Raw genomic sequence first — 26306 nt, 5'->3', positions numbered from 1 at the left:
GAGAATAGCCTCATGTCTAACAGACATACCAAAGCCTTGGGTCCTTCCAAGTGCCATATGTCAGACATATGTCCTACATTTGAGGTGTAAGATACATAGGTGATGTATCGGCTCCAAATACTCAGAACTGAACTGCCACAGGAGAACTAGAATAACCCAGGAGGAAGAGAAAACAGCTTACATGTACATCTAGAAAAAGGGAAAAGGAAAGACCTCCCTTGGCCAGATAAAAAGGAAAAAAAGTAACAACTGGCCTACATTATTTCCCTACTACCAGTTTTTATCTTTCTCAAGCATACTTATTTCCTCAAACCCACCCCTTTTACTGTTTCACGTATGCTCTGAACCATTTTTGTTACCTTCCTGTATTAGCTAACTCATTTACTCAATTTTACACCCCTAAACCAAACCATTACCTTTAACCCACTATTCCTCAGATTTTAAAATAGTTCAGCATGCTTACTGTTCGCAGATTATTCACTCCTTTTTCTCTCTCTCAATGTTCACACTCATCAGTGAAAAAGTTAATTGTTTTACCCCCTTTTCATTTCCTACAGCTATCTGCTAAACATATAAAACCACCACGGCTTCTACTATATTCCTCACCTCTTTTAACTCAGTCACACCTATAGTGCCTTTGTTGTACCGTCATCACCCACAAATTTTTCTGGCACCATGATATGTTTAGAGCTGGTTTCCTCAACTACGTGACTTAATTAGCAAAAGGCAGCATAAGAAAGAAGAATGCATAATTAATAAAATGCCATTATGATTGTTAATCTAGCAGTCCTGGATTGGAGATAGTGACCGTTGTTACGTATTTACATTTTCATAACTGAGAGAGCTACTTGCTGTTGAAGGGCATAATGTGAAATGTCATGGTGAAAGATAAAAAAATAAATAAAATAAAATGCATTGTCACTGTATGTATAATGTACTAAACTGGAGAACCTGATAGCAGGTGGCTATTAATTATGAAGATATGTAATTTTCCATATATACATGATATTTCTATGACTAATTGACTTTACCATGAAGCTTTAGATGACGTTGAAAGAAACTGTCACTGATATTTGACTGCAAGTTGCACATCTTGAGAAATATTCAACATTATTAGATGAGCTAAAGTAATCACATTTTTGTAAATACCTCATATCCAATGTCATCCATATTTTATTCACTTGTTTAGCAGTTCTTCACTCTCCTTCATGTTGGCATATGTCGTCAGAGTCTCATGTTTAAACACCTTACTCTTCCTTCTAGAGATGTAGCAGGGTCAGTTGGTGCCCTGCACAATGATCTCTTGATATGATGCACTTCCCTATATAGAAGTTGAGGATCAAAATAAAACAAAACAACAAACAAGTCCTTTTTGAGTAAGGACCAAAGAAAAAAAACATCCTCAGACTAAGCAAACAGCTATACATATATACATATATATATATATATATATATATATATATATATATATATATATGCAGCAAAGTAATTCGAATGACTGTCTATGTTAAAAAGACTAAAATATTTAGGCTACTATGCATGTGTCAAACAGATGATATAAGAATTTGCTACAGTGACCGAAATTCAAGCACACGATTGTGGCTCCTTAAAAGATTGCTGTTACTGCTTGTGTGTATCAATCAGCACACCTTTTCTACAGCACCAAATGTTTCCTCTAAAAGCTTGCACTTGGGGCTGTGCCTCTAGCTTCACTCTGTCCTTGCTGGACTAGCTTCATTCTGTCTTTGGTGTAGCTTTGTTTCCTAATATCAGATCACACTATCTTTACCTTACACCCACGCTGTAACTAAATTACGTCCATGCTGAATGACCTCTTTCCTATAACCTTACGCGAACTCCCATTCTTTAATACGCGTTTATCAATCATACATCCAGAATCATTAGTATATGGTCCCAACACTTGTCTGCTCTCCCATCATCTTCAAATACTTCTAAGCTTATTCATATTTTTATCCATTCCTCCCCTCCTGCATGAACTCTATTTATGCCTTTTGAGTAGTTTACACTGAGAAAAGCACTTACAGTATTCCCATGAAATACGTTAGCGGAATTTTAAATGGAGGAGAAAGTGTGTACACGTTTTGTAGACTGCAGTTTCTGAATCTGTTAAAAGTGCATTAAACAACCTTAATGCATAGGTTGCGCCTACATGGGACAACAGATTTTTGTTTCTATTTTATAATAGACCAGCAATGACATTCTTATCTAGCAGTGCTTCTACAGAACAGAACAGAACAGATAATATTCTAACAATTACATTTGTTTTTAAAGAAACCGGCACATTCCGAGCTGGATGTGCCTTATAACAGACCTGGAGCTACTGACAGTTGCTCTCTCGCATATTTGGTAGAGCAGCATCAGTATCTCTCCTTATTGCAAAGATACTGAGGACAGCTATTACTACTGAATGTTCACTGGCAACAGCAAACATTTGCCTTGTGTTACCATCTTAGACCTCTGTGATGAAACGTAACTTTTTATTAACAATGATGGAAAACGCAAGTGAAATAGACTGCCCTGCCCTAAAGCAACTGATTTCTGGTTCATTTCTTAGCAGATTACACAGGAAACAAATTCTAGTTCCAGTCTCTCTGTACCTTATAATGGAAGCTCTAGTTTCATTTGTAAGTTTTGCAATGCTGCGATACAAAACAAAAAAGCAAACAGCATGCACCAGAAACAATGTTAGTAAAATATAATTTTATTCCTGAATTTACAACAATTAAAATAAAGAAATTCTGACATATAAAATACATTGAAATGGCTAAGCTAATTTTGATTTATTCAGCAAATATGAGTGATGGAAAAAATAAGTGCTATCTTTTCATACGTATGCTGTTGCCCCATCCCAGATGGGTACAGTAATTAACAAATATGCTCTAAGGACTGTCTGCCATCAATTGCTTGTAATTCTTTCATTGCATATTTAGTCTAGCAATATTAAAGCAGTTGAGGTGATAAACAGCATGAAAATCTATTTCATTTTGAAAACTATGCTTATGTTGCCATGATATATTGAGATGAAAAAATAAAACTACTGCCCTAATACTTTTAATGATACAAGAACCAGTAAAAAGCACAACAGGTTCATCTCCCTACATATAGAATTGAACATTTTAATATGAGGAAGAAAAAAAAACAGCAGCGTCTGCTAAAATGTATTGTTAATCAGGCAGGAAATTGTTTAAGGGAAGACCAGCATAAATATGTCAAAACAAGATACATGAGGTTCACAAAGGCTTGGCTCCAACAGCTACATTTTACAGTATCAGTTGATCTGTGACGGGACCCTCTTTTGTGGATTCATGATGGGGAGAGTCTTTTCCCATCACAATATGGTTTTTATTTTGTGAAGCTGCCATATTTGGGGATGCGAGTGCCCATGTTCATTCAGCCAATGTATGTCATGACATCAGACACAACAGGAAAGTTTACCGGCCCTAAGACCAGACATTCACCTAGAAGATAAACAAGCAAGTTCATGTAAATCAAGACAAACAATGAACGAAACCTAAAATATAGAAGGACAAACCAATGCATAGCTATACTTATGTTTACAAATGCAAGCCCAACACTGGTAAAAAATAAATCTGATCTCCAAATTGGGAGATAATGAAACTTATAAACCATTACTACTGTGTTTTTGCAGGGGAATTCCCCTGCACATCCCACAATTTTTTTTTGGGGGGAATGCCCTTTTTATCTCTTCCCTACTAACTATACATATTAACTTGGAGGCTGCTATACCTAAAAACACAGGGAATATTCAGAGCTACTCCAACTTGTAACTCAGTATATATATTTTCTCCAACATTCATAAATATTTCAAAGCCGTAAGATAAATAATTGCAAAGTAAAGAATTCCAACTAGTACCCAAATATATACTCGCCTAATTTACAAGGAACTTTGCAGCAATGGATGGATGAAGGGAGAACCCACAGGCACAAAGGGGCTGGCAGGAGTATCCCTTCATAGATTAATAGATAAGCAGTATTAAAGCCCCCTACAAGGAATACGCTGGAAAGAGGACAAAAGTGAAAGGTTCAGAAAGCAAATCTGCTGTGTCAAGAAACTAAAGGAAGATAATTCCTGGAGTCTCACTCCATAAATCAGAACTTTGTGAATGTGTGAACTGATAACTGAACTGGTTATTTGCAATGGACACAGTCGTGAAAAACCAGCAATGGAAGCTGCCATGCCACTTGGTTGAGTGTAACAGCAGTAGCATTTTCTGATGGAAGGTTAGCTACCCAGTCCAAACAAAATACTGCTAGCAATCCACTTAAGAGAAGAATTGCTTGGCAATTGCCTTCTCTTTCCTCCATCGAGCAAAGGGGTATAAAGCAGTCTTCCTAATCACAAGCAGAGCATAAATTGTCACTGCATACATTGGGTGTGAAGCCCCCCCCTCCCCCCCCCCCCCACACACACACACTTTTTAGTTTCTGCACTCAAATAAGGTTTAAAATGCAATTCTGACAACACTTTTGACAAGAAACATAGATTAGTTTAAAGGGACATCCAATACTTGTACACACCAAATATGGTTCCCTCCAAATAAGGGTATGAAGTTCTCAGATGTTGTGAGCACAAGTGATGGCTACCAGAAACACGTTTCTAAACAACCTATACAGTTATAAAACCTACAAAAATATATTTCTAAATACAACCGACACAGTTATAAAACCAACAAGATTGAAAAGTGAATGGGTAAACCTGTCAGTTATGAAACTGAGCTAGAGGTTCTTAAGTGGAGAAAAACATGGAACTCTTTTTGCAGGATACCAGATCAGCTGATGTTGGCCTACCAGTCTTGTCTTTCTCAACTTCATGTTTGCAGAAATAACTTTCACATGCACTCTGACCACAAAACAGCCAAGGCACAGATCATACAACTTCCTGAAAAGTCAGTAGCGTTTGCATACTGAATGACTGAAGCAGCACAAAATCTTTCCATACAGCATATGGAAAAAACTTGGAAAAATATTTTCCAATGGGGAGGGTGACTTCAACTACCTTTGATACTACAGATGGGGGATCTTGCAGGATCAGTATATTAGAGCCACAACCACACTCTGAGGTTAACCTTGTATCCACAACTGTAAAGGACATTCATGGCCTGCAAAAAAGGAGTTAACTGGAACATGAAATTTTAATACTCCTTGGGTCACCAAAGATTGATGAGTACATGGCTCTTATTTTCTATGGATTTTTCAATTAGCCATAGAATCATTAAAGAATGAAGGCATACATGAATCTTCCTAAACATGACAGGGAATGTATCTGCCGCTCTCTCCTGTCCTGTTGTTCAGAATAAAAGGGAGTGGGACCACACTTTCCTATGTGGCAAACAAGCCACTTTCTGTGGTGTCCTACTTCGACAAGAACCTAATCAGACAAAACTCCCACAATGTCAGCTGCAAGAGAGGACTGGAGTCACAGCATGCTGTCCACAGGCATGGTCATTAGTACCAGGACATGAATGGCTAAGTGACCGGTGCTCCTTTAGTCCAGTGCTAATCCCATTTCACCCCTCTTTCTCTCTCTGCATAGGGAGGATGAGGGAGAAATCCAGGGGGCATCCAAGATGGACTGTCTTGAGCCTCTCCATAAGGAAGAATAACCACCTCAGCCAGGGCCATCCTGCACAGAAAAGATGCTGATTAGATGACTAAGCTAAGACTCCTACGATTCAGCAATTAAACAGGAAATTCTGATATACCCAATCTGCAGGTCTTGTGTGCAACCATTAGCTAAATAATGCATATAAGTAATGTACAAATAATAAAAATCTGCACAATGCCATAGAAAATATGACCATTTTGATTCACATTCTGGGAAAAAAAAGATCTGAATGTAGACGCTGTGCATCAGCAGGTTCACATTTCAGCCATCAATGGTGTATTTAGCAACTCACCCAGCATCAAACATGGTAATATCTCTTTTTTGTAAAATCTTGTGTGTTTATAGCACAACAGCTTTAGACATGATGGCAAATATTTTCGCTAATCACTTAATGAGAACAGGGTGGAGTACATGCTACTGTGACCACTTTCTTTCATGCCATTTAGCGGTGAACAGGAAGCAACTGAAATGATGTCACACAGTCAATAATCCAACTTGAGGGTGCAGTCCAGACCTTGCCCTGACGCACTTTTTCTGGGGCATAATTGGACAATTTGTCATAGATGATGTACTGTGTACAGTAGCTTTGGTCAGAGTCTGGATCTGCATGATATGCTACTGTGTTTATTGTTTGAGTCACGTCACTTTCTGGTTTTGGCTGCCGGTGCAAAATCTGTCCACCACCAGCTTTAATAAGCTGAACAAGGTCATCTTTTGAGTGCTTCTTGAAGGATCCCATGAAGAAAAAGTAACAGCCATCAAATAACTTTGGCAGCTAAAAATAAAATAAATAAATAGTTAGTTGTTTTGACTCAAGAAATGTGATTCAGAAGAAAAAAAAAAAAAAAAGATGCTGCCACACTGGTTTACTACATGCTGTTTCCTTTTTTACAAGCTTAAAGCAATTCTCTATCAAAGATAATGGTAAATTCATCAGACAAGTAAGTATGCCCATCACACTTACAGTTTAAGGAATGCATATGGTGTACGCAGAGATAATGCACCTTTACAAGTACTTAGTCTTACAATACCATCGGTTTAAACATTGAGCACTTAAGCATTATTTCCAGATTCCTTATTTTTCATTTGTTTTTTTAAACAATTGTTCTTTCTGTGTGACCTTTTTACTCATTGTTTCACATTCCTGAAGTCTGTCATTTTATACAAGTTTACATATCTTTACTAAATGTTTTTCACGTGAAAGTATGGTGAGAATCACAAGAAGATAGCACAGAGAATAGCTGAAATGTACCAGCATAAAGCCAATCTCATTTAAAGACCAACTTAAAGACACATCAGATGGGACAGAACCATCAGCATGCAACAAAGTGAAATGTAGTGGGGAAACCAACAAGCTGGTATGTGACTATATAGTGCAAAAAAAGAAAAAAATAATTTTAAATAGGGTGAGAATGAAGATCATGTAATACATCTCAATTAACATTCTCAAAACAAGATAATCAAGGAAAAATGTTTAGGCCGCAGAGTGGTTTACAACATAATGAGTCTGAGATGTGTTCAGAACAGCAGTCATTCTAGTCACGCTCTGTTCAAAATGTTACTGATAAAAGTTTAATGTATTTTCACTTCTTTACCTGTGCTTAGTGATCTGCTGTTGGCTCTTTTTACAGCACTAAAACCAAAAATGGCCTCCACTACCCCCCCCCCCCCCCAGCTTGTTTCCCTCACTCCCCTCTGTAATTAATGATCTACACCCTGCTGTACCTGGCAGCCTGCACTTTCTAAATTGTTCTTTTCAGTTACTGCATTAGTGAATATTCATCTTTTCTGTAAAGTCTGTTCAGGGTTTTCTTCTTCTTTTTTATGCCCTGAAAATTCACAGATAAATAATGAACTAATAGCTTCTACTTTCAGCCGAATCTAAGTTATCACCTACATTAGTATTGTGTTTCACTTCATTGATATTCAGTGTTAAACTCTTTTCTCTGTATTTATAAGTGTCACATATCTTTGAATTTATTACTGCTCAATACCGGAATTGTTTGGTTTCTGCTACATACAATCAACTGCATTACTAGCTGAGTTAAGTACAAACTTGCAGTGTTAAAGATTGTACTGCATTTCATTTTTCTGTCTATTTAATAGTTTCATTGAATATTGTGTCTGTGTCTCTCTGTAGTTATTTATTTTTCTATTTAATTATTACATAGAATACTGTGGTCTCTCTCTGTCTCTGCAGTTAGATTCCCGCCCGCCCTCCCTGTTATCTTGGTGGCTTTGGAATTGCCTGTCCCTCCTGTAAATTTGTGTTGAACGCTCCTCCTGGGTCTATCTCATTAGCTCACTCAACCGAGTACAGTGAGATCATATTTTGACTTCAGGCACTCCTACCAGTACCATCTATTCAGCTCTTTCCCAGCTCTATTCCAGTCTAGTGTCACTAGCTCATTCTACCTAATACAGAGAGAACATTTGTGAAGGGCAAGCCACTTACGTCCTTAATTTTGAATTATCTTCTGTTTCTCCTTTCTCCCTTTCCAAAAAAAAAAAATTCTAAGCTCGTTTCCTGCCTGCCTTTCCTGTAGCTAGTCTAGTCCAGATACAGATTTGCTGTAACCAGGACTGTTTGTAAGCTTCTGAGCCCCCAAAGCCTTTCTGTGTTGGAGTGAAGCCTTCTAGCTTATCAGAGGGAGTGGTAAGCACTAGGTAGCCTATCTACCACAAGAGTGGTTTCTGGCCCAGAAATTGTAGTTTATTGGCCACTTGGGCAGTTTTTCCATCTCTTTAAACTTTCTGGTTTAAAAGCGCCCATTTCCCACCTTTCCTGTAACTAGTCTAGTCCAGATACAGATTTGGTGTATCAAGGACTGTTTGTCAACTTCCGAGCCCCCCTAAGCCTTTCTGTGTTAGAGGGATGCATTCTAGCTTATCTTATTAAAAGATAAAGGTACAGATTCTTAGTTTTAGCACTTGAATTTGCTTATTCGTTTTCAGCACTTGTTCAGAACTTGTTGTTAGCACTAAATAAGCTACAAATTACTACAGCACTCAACCTTCCTCTTTGTCCCACTCACCAGGCTAAACAAGGAGAAGGTTACTGTCAAGCTGCCTGTCTGTTGCCAGGATCCGCCACATAACCCACGCACTCAGGTCACTCCACAACAAGTACAAATATGACTCTGCCATTGTCCATGTTGGTGTGAATGACCCAAGATGTACCTCCCTAGACTACATGAAAAGAGACATGGAAGAGCTCTCTGATCTTGTAGCCCAGGCAGGTATGACCCTAGCCCTGAGTAGCATCCTGCCATCACCCAGAATGATACCGCAGTACAAGGATAAAATGATTGACTTCAACAATTGGCTAAGCTTTGGTGTCATTCTAAGGGGATCCAGTATCTGTCTGCCTGGGACAACATGGTCGACAGACCACGATGCTTTGCCAGAGATGGACTGCACCCGTCACCCCTGGGATTCTGGATACTGGCTAAGGCTCTTGCTGCCCCTACAGTGCCTTTTTAGGCAAGGTTCAAATGACAAATTCACCACTGTAACAGGAACAGGCAAGCAAAAACTGAGGATAATGCTACTCAATACTAGAAGTCTACATCTCAAAATGCACTCACCCGAGGGACTCCTTAAAATGAAAAGCATCGATATCTGTGCAGTGACTGAGACCTGGTTCAAGGCTCCAGGCAGCACTCCTGCATTACCAGGCTATAACTCATACCACACTTTTTTGGCCACCTAACCTGGACTGGAACACCAAAGGCAGAGGTGTGTCCATATTCATTAAGGATATCCACACCTCCAGGCTAGTTGCTCAGCATAATGCATCCAAGGTTATCCAAGTGCAACTAACTCTGGGCAAAACTTCAATCCAAATTGTAGCTTGCTATAGATCCCCCACCATGCCCCAAAATATTAGGGTTCAATCAAACACCCTAATAATGGGTGATTTCAACTACCCCACCATTAACAGGGAAAACTACTCATGTACCAACTCCTTTGCTCAAAGCTTTCTGGAATTCATAAATTCCAATGCCCTGCATCAACTTATCCACACCCCCACCAGGGGCAGCAGTATCCTAGACCTAGTCATTACCAACATGAGTGACCGATGTTCCACACCTGAAGTCAGCTAATTGTTGGTCAGATCCGACCATAAGCTAATCACCTTAGATATCCACCCCCCATTAAGGAAATTACGGTAAAAAATTTCTCCAAAGCCAACTTCATGCTTCTTAAGACAGAAGTGGCGAACTTCATGACACCCATGCAGATAGACAATACAGTTACAACTGCTGAATCCTACACAGATGCACTCTATAAGCACTTACACGAGTGCATGGATCATGCTATCCCAAATACAACCAAGATGCTATCCTCCAAAAAAGGAAGCCAATCTGGTGGTCCCCTGCCATAAACAAACTCTACAACAGAAGAAAGAAACTGTTGCAAAAGAGAGTAAAATCCCATGAGTGGAGGAGTTCCCTGGACAGCCTCAGTAAGAAGCCGAGATCCTTTATAAGATCCTCCAAAGCTAGCTACGAAAACAAAATTGCCACTGATTCTAGGGACAACCACAAAGAATTCTATAGCTATGTCAAGAATCTCAATGGCAACACTCAGATCTGCTCTGAGTTACAGCACAACAGCATGAAAAGTACAGAACCAAATGATATTGCCAACGTCCTGGCAGATAGGTTCAGTGCTAACTTTACCCACCTCTCACCGACTAAAGGGCCCATATCTATACAGGAAGAATGCAGAGTCCCTGTAATCACAACTATGCAGGTAAAAGCTGCACTCTCTAAAGCCAAAAAATACAGCATCCATGGGACCGGACAACATCCCAGGCTGTGTTTTACACAAACTTCAGAACGAACTGGGTCCCCACCTAAGCACCATGCTCAATCATAGTCTCATATCAGGCTTTGTGCCCACTGAATGGAGCACAGCAACAGTTATACCCATTCCACAAAGGGGTAGCCACCACTGATCCCGGGAACTATTGCCCTATTAGCCCGACGATCCTGGTTTATAAGGCCATGGAACGTATCATCAGGGAACTCATAAACAAAGACATTGGTAACCTCCAAACTCTGGACCCCACCCAGTTCGGGTTTGTGAAAGGCAGATCATGCCTCCTGAACCTGATCGACTTCTTTGAGGCAGTCACCAAAGCTGTAGACAAGGGTAAAGTGGTTTACACAACCTATCTTGACCTCGCCAAGGCTTTCGACACCATCCCCCATTCTGAAATTATAGCTAAACTCACTAAACTAAGTATAAATCCCTACGTCACTGTAAAAGTTGCAGACTCCAAGTGTGACTTCAAACCAGTGACAAGTAGAGTATCACAGGGTTCAGTCCTGGGACCTCTCCTGTTTGGTATCTACTTCTCTGAAGTACAGGCCAACACAGAAGGCCTTTGGCTAACAAAGTTCCCAGATGACTGCAAACTAGGAGCCATAGTTGAGTCCCCAAATGATGTGGACATCCTACAGAAGGGCATCACTGAGACAGATACCTGGTGTCAGAGCCAAGGCCTCAAGCTCAGTGACAAAAAGTGCACTGTCATCCCCTTTAGAAAAACTCTGCACCCATGAACTACCACATAGGTGGCAGTCTACTTAACGCTGAATGTGTGATAAGAGACTTGGGAACCCAGGTGGACAGTAGTCTCTCCTTTGATAATTATATCGCCACAGTAGTCAGGAAATCTTTCTGCGTGGCATACCTCATCACAAAAGGGTTCTCATCTAGGAAAAAAGAGGTCACTGTTCCCCTCTACTTGACACTCATTAGACCTATTATAAAGGACAACGTCCCTTTTGGAATGTACCTCACAAGACATCTGCAGCAGCTGGAAAGGCCACAGAAGAACCTCACAAAGGGGATTACTGGCCTCAAACAGATGACCTACACTGACCATCTCAAAAAACTCCAGCTTTACTCTGTAGCATATCACCTGTTCCAAGGCGATCTCTGCCTAACATACAAAGCTATATCAAATCCAGAGCTGTTGGACATGCTACACCTAAAGAAATCCCAATCCCTCTGAGCTACACGCTCTAGGGACCTAAACCTTGTCACCAATATAAACAGGACATGCTGGAGGGATAGATTCCTGTCCCAGAGACTTCCCATACTCTGGAACAAGCTACCCATATATGTCAAGCAAAGTTCCTCATTAGCACTCCAAGAAAAATCTTGATAAGTGGATGGGAAATAGGAAATACACCCCTGGGATCTCTTCTGTGGCTCTGCTCAACAGGGGCACAGGAAAATAACTTTCTTGGGTGGCGTAAGCCAAGGAACCTTGTTGGCTAGGCTTACTTAGGCCCCTGGGCAGATAGCCTAGTACCTACCTATGAACATCTCAAAATAAGCCCAAGTTAGTACAGCGACTTAATGGACCACAAACTGTTTCAGGATAGTGACATTTTTGCATCCATATTTTCTAGGTAGAAGAAACCTACCCAGGCTCACTTTGCTCTCCTACCCTTCCCCCAATCCCACCCATGCCACCCTTCACAAGTAATACAAGCCCTGCTGGCAACTCCCACAATTACCTCACAACCAAACACAGAACTTATAAGCCTCCTCAAATCACACTTTTTTGTTCCTCTTCAACCAACATTATCCCTACATAGCTAGCAATCAGTACCCCTTACTGCCAAGTCATTTTCCCACCACACTTATCAGGATTCTCAAATCCAGACCTGGTGCTAACCCGTTAATATGTCTGATACTTCATATTCTGTAATACTCAAGCTTCAATAAATATCATAGTTATATCATAGTTATTCAATCATATAGTTATAGATTGGCAAACTCATCCGATAATTATCTAAACAGTCCCAATAGCTGTTATCTCAGGCCTTTTTTAATGCAGGCATTTACTTAAATAGTAGTAATTGCTTACCAGACACCTATATAACTTAACTCTTTTTAATATAACCCTGGAGGAATATTCTGGCATCCATCATTACACTATTCGATAGATTTCTGCTTCTATGCAGATTGTTCATCCACAAAGTTGGTCTATTACAGTTTTTGCACTCTACCTGGTGTTTATTATATTGGAAAAACTAATAGGTCACTTAGAGAACGCATACAGAAACATATTAGAGACACCAGGAATGGTACTGAACAAATGCCCTAGTGAAACATATTACTGCTTTAGGAATACAGCATAGTTTTACATTTTTTGTTTTAGAATTAATAGATGTAGATGAAAGGGAGGTAACATTAAGATACGAACAGAAGCATGGGAACAGAAGTGGATTCTATATTTTCAGGCTGATAACAGAAGTGGATTCTATATTTTCAGGCTGATAGAGCACCTGGTATTAATGAGGCTATATACCATTTCTGTATACCCTTCCTTTTAAACACTCGAGTGCTATTAGTGTTTTTAACAATTGAATGTGCTAGCTGTTTCCCGATTGGATACGATTTATTTTAAATGTGAACATTTTGTATTGTGTAGTTGGCTGATGAAGAGCGGTTGTACCTTGAAAGCGCTTACCAGTTGTTTTGGTTTTATTAAAGTTTTTACCTAGCCTACCTGTGACCGAGCATGGTTTTATTTTGTATATTCTGGGAAATGTGGGCACTTTGCTAAAATAACCCTATTACACAGTCGAGCATGGTTTTATTTTGTATATTCTGGGAAATGTGGGCACTTTGCTAAAATAACCCTATTACACAGTCCATGCATTCAAGTACAATCAGCACGTCTTACAAGCCATCTTGTTCCTGGAATTGCACATATACACAGTCATCTTTTCCTCCACTGAATCCATATTCCCCTCCCACTCATCCTCCATTTCAGCAGCAATATGCTGGTCTCCAAGTCTAACCATCCCCACCTCCTCTTGTTTGACTTAGAACTTCATTAATCTCAATACCAATACCTTTTGTCATTGCTAATACCTTCTAATTTTCAAAAATGGTCAAACAATCAACCCCAAATACTTTCAAAGTAGCAGAACGTTAATCTGCATTTGAATTTTCTTTGCTTATACTCTTTTTATTGATTTCATAAATTGTAGGTAATTTTTTACAATGACCTCAGAGTAATCATGCTCATGTCACCCAGCCACTGATAACCTTCTACCAGGTTGACAAAGTACGACGGCAAAGTACTCATCACACATCAAAAATTCAGTCATTCACTGTATACCTACATTTCTTCATAATTAACATCTGGCTGCATTATTGGCAGTTACTTCACCAATACATTTCATAACAAATTTTCTACAAAACCTGTCCAGTCTGAAATCTTGGCGTTTGGGACATCATTTAAATCTGATCCTCATATTCCAGGCTTCATATGATCTCAGTATCAGATTTTGTGGGACATCATTTAAATCTGACCCTCATATTCCAGGCTTCATATGATCTCAATCTCAGATTTTGCCTCTTCTCCTTAAACTGTTGAGAAGCAGTTTGATGATCTTTACTTACTAAAGGGCTTAGTAGATCAGCAATTTTTCAGGCCTTTATACTGTGGTATGATGAGAGGCCATGCTCAGAAAGCAACAGCAACTAAACAGAGTGGACTATTGTGCATCTTAGGAAGTCAGCATGGATGCAGCTATAGAAATCAGACTTGTACTCTACGTCTTGGCAGCATTTCATAGCTACAGACAGCACAAGGGAAACTTCTGCCTCACTTTAATTTCAAGTAGGAAAGTTACAGAAGTCCACAGGAGCTGGATGCTCCTTGGTAGCATGTCACAAATGGAAACATGCGTTTACAGGAGTACAGTTGTAAAGAGGAATGACAGGATTATGTGCCTCTGTGACCTGGGTTGTGACTGAAGAAGGTATGCACAGATCAAATTTAACCAGTCAAGAAAAGAATAAATAGTTTTGGATAATACTTTCTGCATCCTGGCTATAGTTGTTTGCAATACATATGAGTCAGATAGCAAATAAATTAACTGTACATAATTAGGAGAGATACAGTACAGTTCATCTACACTTCTAGACACACTAAAGACGTATTCCAAAACACAATAGAATTCCCTTTTGCTTGCATGATGGCCTTAATACACATACCTCTGAGGGATACCAGATAGGCAAGTGCAAACCCTTCACAAATGCATGTGTGCAGAGGACAAAGAAGAAAGTAGAGTTGTGTACACTTACCATAAATGTAGATGTTAGAGTGTATTCACTGTTGCAGTCATTACATTTGGGTTATCTGCTTGCAGGTAGACCTCAGTCGGCCTGATTAACAAAGTCTTGGGTCTTGCGTCGGTTGCTGTCTCTTCTTCTGTGACGTCAGGTCGTCAGGGGTATAAAACATGCAGCCGACGTCATTACATCAGTTTTTCTTGCCCCAGATGTTAGGTGCCCCCCTAATGGGAAGCAATTAAATCTGTAAATATACAAGGTTATACCTCAAACAAAAAAGCAAATACACCAAAAAGCTTTTAAGCATTGAAAAGGAGAGAAGAGGTATATAGCCAAACAAAGTCAGGGGGCTGGAGGGAGGGTAACCAGGACTGCAACAGTGAATACACTCGAACATCTACATTTATGGTAAGTGTACACAACTGTACTATGTTCTTCGTGTTTCACTGTTGCAGTCATTACATTGAGGAGGAATTTAGATAGCATTAAGACCAGCTATAAGGCCCTGCAAAACTGCAGTGGCAAAGCCAGCTCTGGATTTAGAAATAATTGGCAAATGGTAATGCTTGGTGAAAGTATGTACAGAAATCCAGGTAGCAGCCTCTAGGATGTCCCTGGTAGGTACGCCTCTGAGAAAGGCTGTAGAGGTAGATACAAGCCCTGGTTGTGTGGGATCTGATCCCCTGTTGGACAGGTTTTCCATGGTGCTTATAGCAGAAGTGAATGCAATGGCCTAGCCATTTGGAGATAGTTCGCTTTGAAATAGCCTTCCCCTCTGTCCCTGCAGCAAATGCCACCAGCAGTTGTTCAGATTTCCTTTGAGGTTTAGACCTGTAAGTAGAATCTAAGTTATCTGTGCACATCTAAAGAGTGCAGTATCCATTTCCCTTTGTTCTGTGGATTAGGAAAGAAGGTAGGAAAATGAATGGAAGGTAGGAAAATGAATGGACTGATTAAAGGCCACACTGGATACCACCTTTGGCATGAAAGAGGGATTGGTCCTGAGGGACACCCTGTCCACATGAAAGATGATGAAAGGCTTCATTGCCATAAGGGCCTGTAATTCAGATACCCTTCTTGCTGAAGTGATTGCTAAAAGGGAAGCTGTTTTCCAAGAAAGGAATTTTAAATCTGCAGTAGCAGCTGGCTCGAAAGGAGGAAGGGTGAGTTTCTCCAATACAAAGTTAAGGTCCCAGTTTGGAGTTGGAGCTCTCCTGGGTGGTCTTAAATTTTTGGCCCCTCTGAGGAACTGCTTGGGCAGTGGAAGAGAGAAGAGGGGAGGTTCTGTGTTATAATGAGCTGAAATGACTGAGGCGTGAATTTTTACTGAGGAAAAAGACAGGCCCTTGTGAAGCATCTCAGTTAAGTATTGTAAAATCTGAGGTAAATTGGGCACTACTGTGCTCATCCCTTGAGACTGGTTCCAGTCACAGAATCTTTTCCATTTTTCAGCAAAGATTTTCTAGTACTAGGCCTCCTTGCCTCTAAAATGACATCCATCACGTTTACTGAGGGATGGTAAAGGAAAGCTTAGGTAATTAGCCAGGCTGCTAGGTTCCATGTTTGAAGCGGAGGGTGCAGAATCTGGTTCTCCTGCTGAGACAGCAGGGTAGGAGTCTGAGGCAGGTGCCATGGGGCCAACAGTGACACTGCGCAGGAGGGGGTACCAGTGTTGGTGTGGCCAAGCTGGTGCAATCAAAATCATCCTTGGTTTGTCTTGTTTGATCTTTAGTAGTACTTTGGAGAGCAGAGGCAAAGGGAGAAAGGCATAAACTGATAGGTTTTTCCAGATGAAGGACAAGCATCCACCTTCCATGCTTGTCTGTGGGGAGTCCTTGCACAAAATTTTTCCAATTGATAGTTCTGGTGGGAGGCAAACAGGTCTATATCTGGGCTCCCCATTTGCTTGTCAACATGTTGAAAATCCTTGGTTCCAGTTTCCACTTGTGTGGGTCCATGAGGGTTCTGCTTAGTCCATCTGCCAGTGTATTTAGTTTTCCTGGCAGGAATTGAGCTTGTAGATGTACTTGGTAGCTCAAGGCTGTGTTCCACAATGCCATGGCTAGTCTGCAGTGGGGGTAAGAATGTGCACCCCCCCCCCCGCTTGTCTATGTAGTACATAACAGTGGTGTTGTCCGTCTTTACCATTAATTGTCCTGGAAGAATGTGGTCCTTGAAGGCTGTCAGAGCATTCTATACAGCTAACATTTCTTTATGATTGATGTGAAGGGGCATTTGAATTGGGTTCCATTTGCCCTGAATGCACTTCCCTGCCAGGTGCGCCCCCCCGATGCATAGTCTGATGTGTCTGTTGTTAGGGTTTGGGCGGCAGGGGGTAGTGTGTATGGTACTCCCTTGTTTTGGTGGCAGGCCTCTGCCCACCAAAGGAATTCTAGGCGTAGACAAGGAATGATAGGAATCATTGCTTATAGATCCCGAGAATGTTGACACCATAGGCTTTTTAGATACCACTGTAGTTTCCTCATATGCAGTCTTGCATATGGAATTAGAAGAATGCAGGAGACCATGAACCCCAAAGCTTGTAGTATTTGCCTTGCAGATAGCAGGGTTTTTGTGACCACTTGCTTGAAGTAGGTTGTCAAGTGAATTTGTTTCTCTGGCGTGAGAAAAGCCATCTGGGAAGTTGTATTCAAGCTTGCACCCAGGAATATAATTTGTTGACAGGGTATCAGGTGTGATTTCTTTTCGTTTATGGTGTACCCCAGACAAGTTAGCACCCTCTGTACAAAAGCCAGATGATACAAAAGTATGTCCTGGCTTTCTGCCTGAATTAGACAATCATCCAGGTATTGGTATATTTGAATATTTCTTTGCCTGCAAAATGCAATGACTGGAGCTAGGCACTTTGTGAATACCCTGGGCGCAGTAGATAAGCCAAAGGGCAGTGCAGAGAACTGAGAGTGCGTGTAGCCTGCTTTGAAGCGTAGGTATCTTCTGCAATACTCCCTGATTGGGATGTGCAGGTATGCTTCCTTTAAATTTAGTGTTGCCAACCAGGCATCTTTGCTTAGCATAGGAAGCAACTGGTGAAGAGTCAGCATCTTGAATTTTGGATTCAACAAAAAGGTGTTTAGAGTAGGCAGGTCCGCCATGAATTGTCTTTTCTGGGTACCAGGAAAAATCTCGAGTAGAAACCTTGTCCCTTTTTCTCTTCTGGTGCCAACTGAATAGCCCCTATGCTTAAGAAAGAGAGTACTTGATTTTGGGCCTCTGCCCACTGCTTTGTAGGTAGATCCTGCCAACCGCTTGGAGTTTGTGACACGTGGAAGTGAAATCGGTATCCTTGGGACACTATATTTAAAACCCATTTGTCCTGGGTAATGACTCCCCAGTTCTTTGCATGAAGTGCAATCTTTCCCCCCAACAGGGCAGTCAATTGAGAAGTGCTTGGAAGTTTTAAAAAAAAGTCATTGAAACAGTTTAACATAGTGGGGGGTTTGATTACTCCCAAATTTGGAAGTGGAGGCCGTCCACTGCTTAGTCCTGTGCTTCCCCTGGGACTGAAGCCTGGGTGCTCAGCTGGATGTGGGTTTGGACTGAGAAGGTCTGGAATAGGCAGGAAAAGGACCAATTCTTAGAAGGCCAATGCCTACTAAATCTTGGAGGTTGTACTTGTAAAAAATCTTCAACAGTTTGCATAGATTTAGCTTTTTCCTCCATCTTTTTAAGAACTTCTGCCTTGTTGCCAAACAGGTGGCCCTGATTTAAGGGAGCATCCAGTAATTTCGCTTTAACATAATCTGGCAAGGATTAATCCTTAAGCCAAGCATGCCTTCTAAGTACAGACCCAGTTACCGCAGCCCTGCAAGATGTCTCTAGTGAATCAAAACCACATTGCAATGTATGTTTACCAACTTGTTCAGCAGAATGCATAAAAATCCTGTAAATCCTTATTTTCCGCACAATCAGGAGTCAACATCATTTTCTGTTTAAGCAATCCAATAATATGCAGCTGATACTTTAACATATGAAACTGGCAATTCAAGGCCCTAATGGCCAAAGTTGCAGAAGTGTATACCTTCTTACCCCATCTATCCAGCGCCCTGGAGTCTCTATCATAGGGGGTAGGATTTTTAGACGTAGTAGCTTTAATGCCCTTGGGTCCCTGTGAAATGGTTTCAAGATCCGCAGTAGGATTTTTGAAAAGGAACTTGTGAGAGTCAGGAACCCTGTAATATCTATCAGGATTTCTGGAAGCAGGAGGTAGAGTCAGGGGCCATGCTAGATTCTGAAAATGCATCATCAACAATGTCCAGTACAGGAGGTATAGCTAAAGGCCTGTGCTGGGGCAGAAGTAAGAAATCTCTAAGCCTCTTTTTAGAATCAGAGAAATCCTGACTTTCTCAACAAAAAAGCTCCCTGAGAGTATGCAAGGTTTCACCAAAAGAGAAATCCTCTGGGGGGGAAGCAGACGGAATAGAGTCCTCAGCATCAGAATCCTCATAGGTAGATAAGGGTAAATCTTAGTCATCAGAGGAAACAGAAATTTCAGAATCCTGGTCAGAAGTATCATAAGCAAACTCAGTCCTAGGTCTCAGAGAGGGAAGGTTGGCTTCCCCTGATTAAAGTAATAAGGTCTTCAGTCATTCTTATCATTTGTTCTTTAGGCATAGAGGCCTGACCATGCGGTCTGGGCGTCAGTTTTCTAGGCATGGTTTGAGTTTTAGGCCTTGAAGAAGATGGCGCCGGTTTAATATGCAAATCAGTAGGCCTGAATACACCCTCAGAAGCCGGTGCCTGAACAGTGGCTCCGGACCCATCCAAGGTAGAGACATCCACAGGTTCCACAGCTGAAGCATCTTGCGGCATACCGGACTCCGAATGGGTCTCAGTAGACGCCTGTGAATCTGAAGTAGCGGGCATCAGGGGTTGCGAAAGCGCCTCACTGAGTACCAGTGAACTGGGCGGCCTCTCTGGCTTTATCTTTGCATTTCTTCGGAATGTCGGTAGTCGGATGGCTTACCGAAGACATATCAGGATAATTGAACCGAGCACCAAAAAATTTAGATGCTCAAATATACCGACGGTGAATAGTTCATGGTTTAAATAAGGCACAAAACCAACAGTGAGGTACGCCGTGGTCAAGGCCTAGGCAAGGAATACAGTATAAATGAAAATCTTTATGAGGTATTTGCTTTCCACAAAAAATGCAATTATTTACTTTTACTGACATCGGTTTAGAGCAAGAAAAAAGTTCCCCCAAAGGGGTATTTAGCTTTTAGTTGAAGACTTCAATTCTGAAACTCGAAAAAGAAAATTTCAGGAGTCGGCCAACCGGCACTTGTGAACTGCTTCTGCTTCGGGCACTACATGGCAAGAAAGACTGATGTAATGACATCGGCTGCATGTTTTATACCCCTGATAACCTGACGTCACGGAAGAAAAGACAGCAACCGATGCAGAACCCAAGACTGTTAAACCAGGCCGACTGAGGGCTATCTGCAAGCAGATAACCCAAATGCAATGACTGCAACAGTGAAACACGAAGAACATCAGCAGCAGCACTGATCCACAGGTCAGTTTTATGCTATATAAGAGACAGCAGTTACTGCTGTTAACTGTGGCCAAGGATTAATTTGCCATCCTCATTAGCCTGTACAGTATTCCTACAGCACAGCATACAAACAAAGCAGAAATGTGACTGAGCAAGTATTTGGGGTGTTGAAGTCCTGATTTAGGAACTGGGACACATCCAGGGGTGCTCACACCCAAAAAGAAGATGATTACAGTCTTTTTAGTCTTGCACAACACAACGAAGCATGATCAGTTTTCTAATCAAGAGAACAGGAGGCCTACACCAAGTGAACGGGTCCAGCCATGGCAAGAACAGGATGACAATGAAAAGATATGGGAGGGAACACTGGTGAACGAGAGGCAGGCCCTTGCTATATGCCTGGCAATGACCAATAAGGTGATTCTGGGTACAAAATCTACTGTAGCATACTACAGGTACACAAAGAAATAGGATATTCACACTGCCACGACAATACCAAAAACCCAAGGCATGCTGAGATCTGCATGTCCTGATAAAGTTGTTGTATTAAACACCACTTCTGGTGATAAAAATCACATGCAGTTTTAACAAAATAAGAATCGCACAACAGGCAACAGCATATGGGCAAGGCACCATACTGTAGAAGAATATGACAGCCACACTGGTACATCTGCCAACACTATACTAAGTGGGGCAACACTGAAACATGCATGTCCTAATATTGTGTGGCATCAGACATCAACTTTGAGGCCCACGTAGGTTGTAAAGCTCCATTATTTCCAACTGCATTTTGTTTGAGTCAATGTCATGCACAAAACGTATTTCAGAAATTACAAATGGGAAGGAGGTCGTTTTTGTGAGATCAGAGAATGTCATGAATGGGGGAATTTCCATTTTTCAGATATTCGGTGATCTCATAGTTGGTATATTTAAGTTAGTGGGGGTATGGGAGCTTGCTTTTTTCAACTTCTTTACCTTGTATTATCTCAAAATATAGGCTAAAGTAGAAGGAAATTCAACAGGTTGCCCTCCCATCAAACATTTATGTTTTCCCACTTTCTTCACTAATTCTGTATTTTGAGATTATGTACTCAATAATACAGACTTCAAAGAAAGTGAAGTTTGATGTGTTGCCCTAAACCCCTTTGTTTATATTCATAAATTTACCACAGCAGGCATAACACTCACCAGGTCACAAAAACAGGGCACAACAGCACAAACATGCATTTGTAGAACCCTGGATTTACCATAATGGGAGACAGATGAACTTATTGGTGAGGACGGTAACGCTACTTACATCAGGTTGTGGAATCTGTGTGTGTCATTAGGCAGTACTGCCATGTGGTCTGCTAAGATCCATATTTGAAAATGCAGGGCTACCTTCCTCAGACTGGACAGTTGTAACAACACTAGCAGACACTATATGATGAGGTTATGTGCATGCAAGCCACATCTGTGCCAGGCATACTGAACATGTGCCAACACACAAAAAGAATAAGCCACTATGGTTATCTTGTTCTGATGTTTAGATGACAGCCAATATGTTGTCTATAATGACATGAACCAAGTCAGACATCATACTCTCCATAGCTGCCAAATGTCTGGTACTGCATCTTTTGACATTGTCATAGTGGCTAGAATATGTGACACACCATGAAGGACTCCAGTGAGTTTGGCATGAAACCCCTGTGGCCCACTTACGATCACTGAAATGCACCAGCACATGTATATGTAATGGTACAATATTCATCCTATGGACATTCTGGTCCCTGTAGTTGTCTCTGTAGCCGTCCACTGACTCAACCACTGCTACTTATTTCTAACCTCTCTTTGTCAGGCCCTTGTCAAACTGGAGAAAAAATGCAGCTATTGCACTTCCTGGATTCCACCACTACTGGAACCACTGAATGCACAGTCTAATGCAGCCCGTGTACTATAACCAATGTGGGCTAGAATGCCCAAGTGTTACATCTGTGGTGTCTGGAACAACAGTATCCTTTGTGCTGAGTATAGGTTGTGCCATCACTGGATGTCCCTACTGGTGACACTACGTAGGATTGTATGTCTGCCCACGTGCTTCTGCATCTACATGGTTAGTACAAGTGTCAGGCTTGGGTGTTGCCTGCACCTTTCATGATATTGTATAGGGAAGAAGAATGTACAAGTATGCGAAACATATGCACTGCATACACACACAGCAACACAACAAACTATTGTAAAACCCATCAATTGGGCTGCATTCTCTGCTGTGCAACCAAAAATGGCCCTGCAAAACATGTCATTGACATCAGTGTTATGCATAACACATACACCATGCGGTTGGGAGTACCCCTGGCATAAATGGATGGCGCTGCAGGTGCATTCCATCCTACTGAATACTTTGGACATGTCACTAATGTTAAGTAACATACATCTGCAGAGGTACACATGTAGGACAGCATATATATGTATACAAGTAGCACCTACCAGGAACACAATGTTGCTGGCTGGGGGGGGGGGGGGGGGGCATGGCCAGGTATTCAGCGGTTGGAGAAATGGCAACTCATTAACACAGGAAATTCTTCAGTATCTATTAATGGTTGTGGTAGAGGGACCCACCATCACCTGTCACATGCCTTGTGATTTCATTATCCATAACCTCCTGTGATGTCTGGATGTACATATCCAGAAGATGGCCTTAGTAGGCTTGCAATGTGTGGTTACAACTACCAGCCGCACCCAATTGACAATGCTTATCCACACAGGATCAGACTACCCCCGCTAAGTCCCAGTAAAGTCATTCTGTGCTATTGGAGCACCTTGATGCGCACATAATTGTTGCTCGTTATAAAATTAACATGCTACAGTCTGTCAGCTGCCACAGCCTAAAAGTCTGTTGGGGAGCATTTGCCAGTTACCTGTACTGGACAGCTGCTAACACACATTTCTTTGCCAGGCAGGGTGGGAACCCATCAGTATACTAGATGGTTACAAATATAAGCAAACCTGCACACACAGCCAAGCGCATGCCCAACAGAGCTATACAGTGACACATGCAGTCACAACACGTTGAAAGCCTCCCATACCTAGACGTAACCATTGCTTGTGCAGTTATAAATCTTAGCTAGGTCAGCTGTGTGATACTACAGTTCTCTGAACATACTAACATGTTGTTCTGCTCTGGTCCAGTAGCACCAATGATATGACCTGCGGTACCTCTGAAATGGTGAGTATGTCCAGATTACTTGGTAGTTTACGGATACCACTACAGGAAGAGTGTGAGATACTATAATACTTGCTCTGTTTTTTTCCTGTCGGGAACACAGAGGGCGTCTATTTCATTGAACATACTTTGGAGGATATAGCCACTAACATCCACTGACAGATGGGGATTGAGGGGTCTGTGACGAAAGTTTAAACTTATTACTACTTTATCAACTTCACCTTTAACAGATCAGGTGAGCTCCAGCACTGGAAGTAGCAGGTTAGAGCGAAACCACTACTTGACTTCAGTAAGTGTAGACATGCACATGGAATCTGTACCCTAGGATAATCTTTATTAATGTAGTCAGGGTGTAGTGTTTACATTGTGGCACTTGGTTGCCTTGCAGTTGAATTATTTACGAATTATGGGTAAATGTGATGAATACTCTGCTTAGTTGTTGTATGGAGGTTACCTCAACCTTTACTGTGATACAGATGTAGAGGCATGCCACAGTAGTTGTCAAACGGATGCCATAGGTTGGGATACACTAAAGATGCTGGAAGAGCATATCAGTAATCACAAAAGGTTGAAAACAGCAACTCAATATGATTTTGGTACAGCGGAAACAGTTTCTCTCCCTTTCCCCACTGTAATACAATCTTAGAGTTGGTATACATAATTAGCAGGGGGTGTGGTGGGCGCTTTCCTCCCTGCATAGCATGTATGTAGAGTTTCTCCGCATTTCAAGTTTTGACCTTTTGTGGTTATCGTTATGCTGATTGGTGCTCTGGCCATTCAATATTTCAAATGTATTCCGCCACAGACTAACACATCTGTTTTTATACTGCTTTGTTACTAGGATCAGCAACACTCCTGTACTACTTGGCTAGTAGAACAGGTTTCAGAGAGGTTACCCCACTCTCACTCACAAACACGTACTTCTGTGCTTGTGCATAGCATTTGCGAGCGGACCCTGTTATGTTGGACATATTTTATATATATATATATATATATATATATATATATATATATATATATATATAAATAACACATACACACCACATGGGACTACTTCAAATGAGTGAAAGCCCACAGGATCGAATTACACATCATAGAGACTACTTTGTTGAAAGACTACAATAGCAAAACCTGACAATATCGAACCTCAGATAAGCAAAGAGATTATTGACATGTAGTTTGTCACTGCACTAGTAACTTACATGTAAATATGCCCTTTTCTTCATGGTAGAGAGATCTCAGAGTTGGCATATTTAATTTTTGGGGGGTGCGGAGGGTGGAGCCACCCACACATGGGGGTGCATTTGGGTTTGACCCCCCCCCTGCAAAAACAATGTAATACAGTTAATGTATTGTATCCCTTAATTAGTGTAGTCATATTCCTTTAAGGTCACTGTGCATTATGGGAAAAGTTAGTATTGGATGTTGTGGTTGCTGTGTAGGATGAGTTATGTAGACATTTAGTTCACCGGAACGTTTGTTTAGTTTTGGTAATATTTTTCATTGGTGAATTGGTTAGGGATTTCCAGATAGTTCTTTTTGTGTATCTGAGGTTTGATGTTGTCAGGTTTTGCTATTTTGGTATTCAGCAAAGTAGTCTCAATGTGTAATTCGATTCTGTGAGTTTTCGCTCATTTGAACTAAACCCATATTATATATGTGGTTGCACACTGCTCTGGGAGGAGCACTGTACTCGGTACAAGTGTAAAATGGAATTACAGTTGGTCTAAACCGAATGCTAACAAGGTGATTTTTCTGCATTCCTTTCTAGTACTGTAGATAAATGTCATGTTCTGGAAGCTTTGCATGTTAGCGGTGTTTTGCATCATGTAAAGAGAAGAGCTGAGTTGGGTTAGATATCCAGTATCCTGTGGTTGACAGTCTGATAGATAACTGTTCAAACTCTCGGGACTCAAATCACGGAATATTGTCTCTTCTCCAAGGCATAATGACCTCAGAGTTGGTTTATACAAGTATGGGGGTACAGCATTGCATCCCTGCAAAAGAGAGAGTTTAAAGGAGAACAGCAATATTTGATAGTCACTCTTTTCTTGTGCTTTCAGTCTTTTTTGGGGGGTTTCTTGAGACGCCGTGTGAGTCAAGACTTCAATAGGGAGACATTTGATATGTAATGTTTTGCAGTCTGCAAGACTGTGTGTGCGATCATTTTCATGTGCATGTGTTTTTAAATGTTGCAAAACATGCCACTTGGTGGAAACACCTTTACCAATACATAAATCAGACGAACATACTACATGTCACTTCAGAACGTTCTGTCCTGTCAGGATGTACTATTTTGTTATGAGCTCAACCTGCTGTATATGTCTTTTGCATTTGTTACAGAACTAAACAAAAGCACTACCATCTGAATGCATCCCCACAGCATCCAACACAGTTGTCTACTGCAAACTTGTGCATAAAAGCTCTGCATTAACAGAAACACCTGTTTGCACTCCCAGTCCACTATGCAAGATGTAGAGTTATTAAAATGCTCAAATGAACAGGCAGAGACAATTTGTACTGAGGTAGTGAGTTACTATTCCAGCTTGGACATGAAGTACTGCTGCAAGTATAAGTGAAAATTTACTTGTTTAGTTTTTGTCTACAGAAAAAACAATGGGAATTTATTGAAATTTTGTTCTGAAAAGATTAAGAATTTGCTGGAACGGCTGCTGGAATGTCTTTTTCCTACCAAGCTTAATTTATTTTGTGAATGTTTGTCACGTTTCATTATGTGAGATTCAATGGAGGAGAGGGCAGAGTCGTGGCAGGGACTTGGCTGACATAACAGCTTATGTCCTGTATGACTAATGCTATAGGACTGTTCT

General features: G+C 41.0%; 1 protein-coding gene across 1 annotated transcript in view; it reads right to left on the bottom strand.

Annotated features, from left to right (window-relative positions):
- Window positions 1-2725: 2725 nt before the first annotated feature.
- The window catches only part of BARD1 (BRCA1 associated RING domain 1), a 597047-nt gene continuing 573466 nt past the window's right edge, over window positions 2726-26306 (bottom strand). Inside the window, exon 11 of the mRNA XM_044075721.1 lies at window positions 2726-6422. Within this exon, the coding sequence (XP_043931656.1) occupies window positions 6090-6422 (333 nt within the window). The 3' untranslated portion in view covers window positions 2726-6089. The remainder of the gene's footprint in view (window positions 6423-26306) is intronic.

The sequence above is a fragment of the Protopterus annectens genome, chromosome 6.part1 (assembly GCF_019279795.1).
Source record: "Protopterus annectens isolate FY-2018-M chromosome 6.part1, PAN1.0, whole genome shotgun sequence".
Classification (NCBI taxonomy): domain Eukaryota; kingdom Metazoa; phylum Chordata; order Ceratodontiformes; family Protopteridae; genus Protopterus; species Protopterus annectens.
The sequence above is the reverse complement of the archived record's forward strand: the minus strand, read 5'-3'. Positions and strand labels throughout refer to the sequence as shown.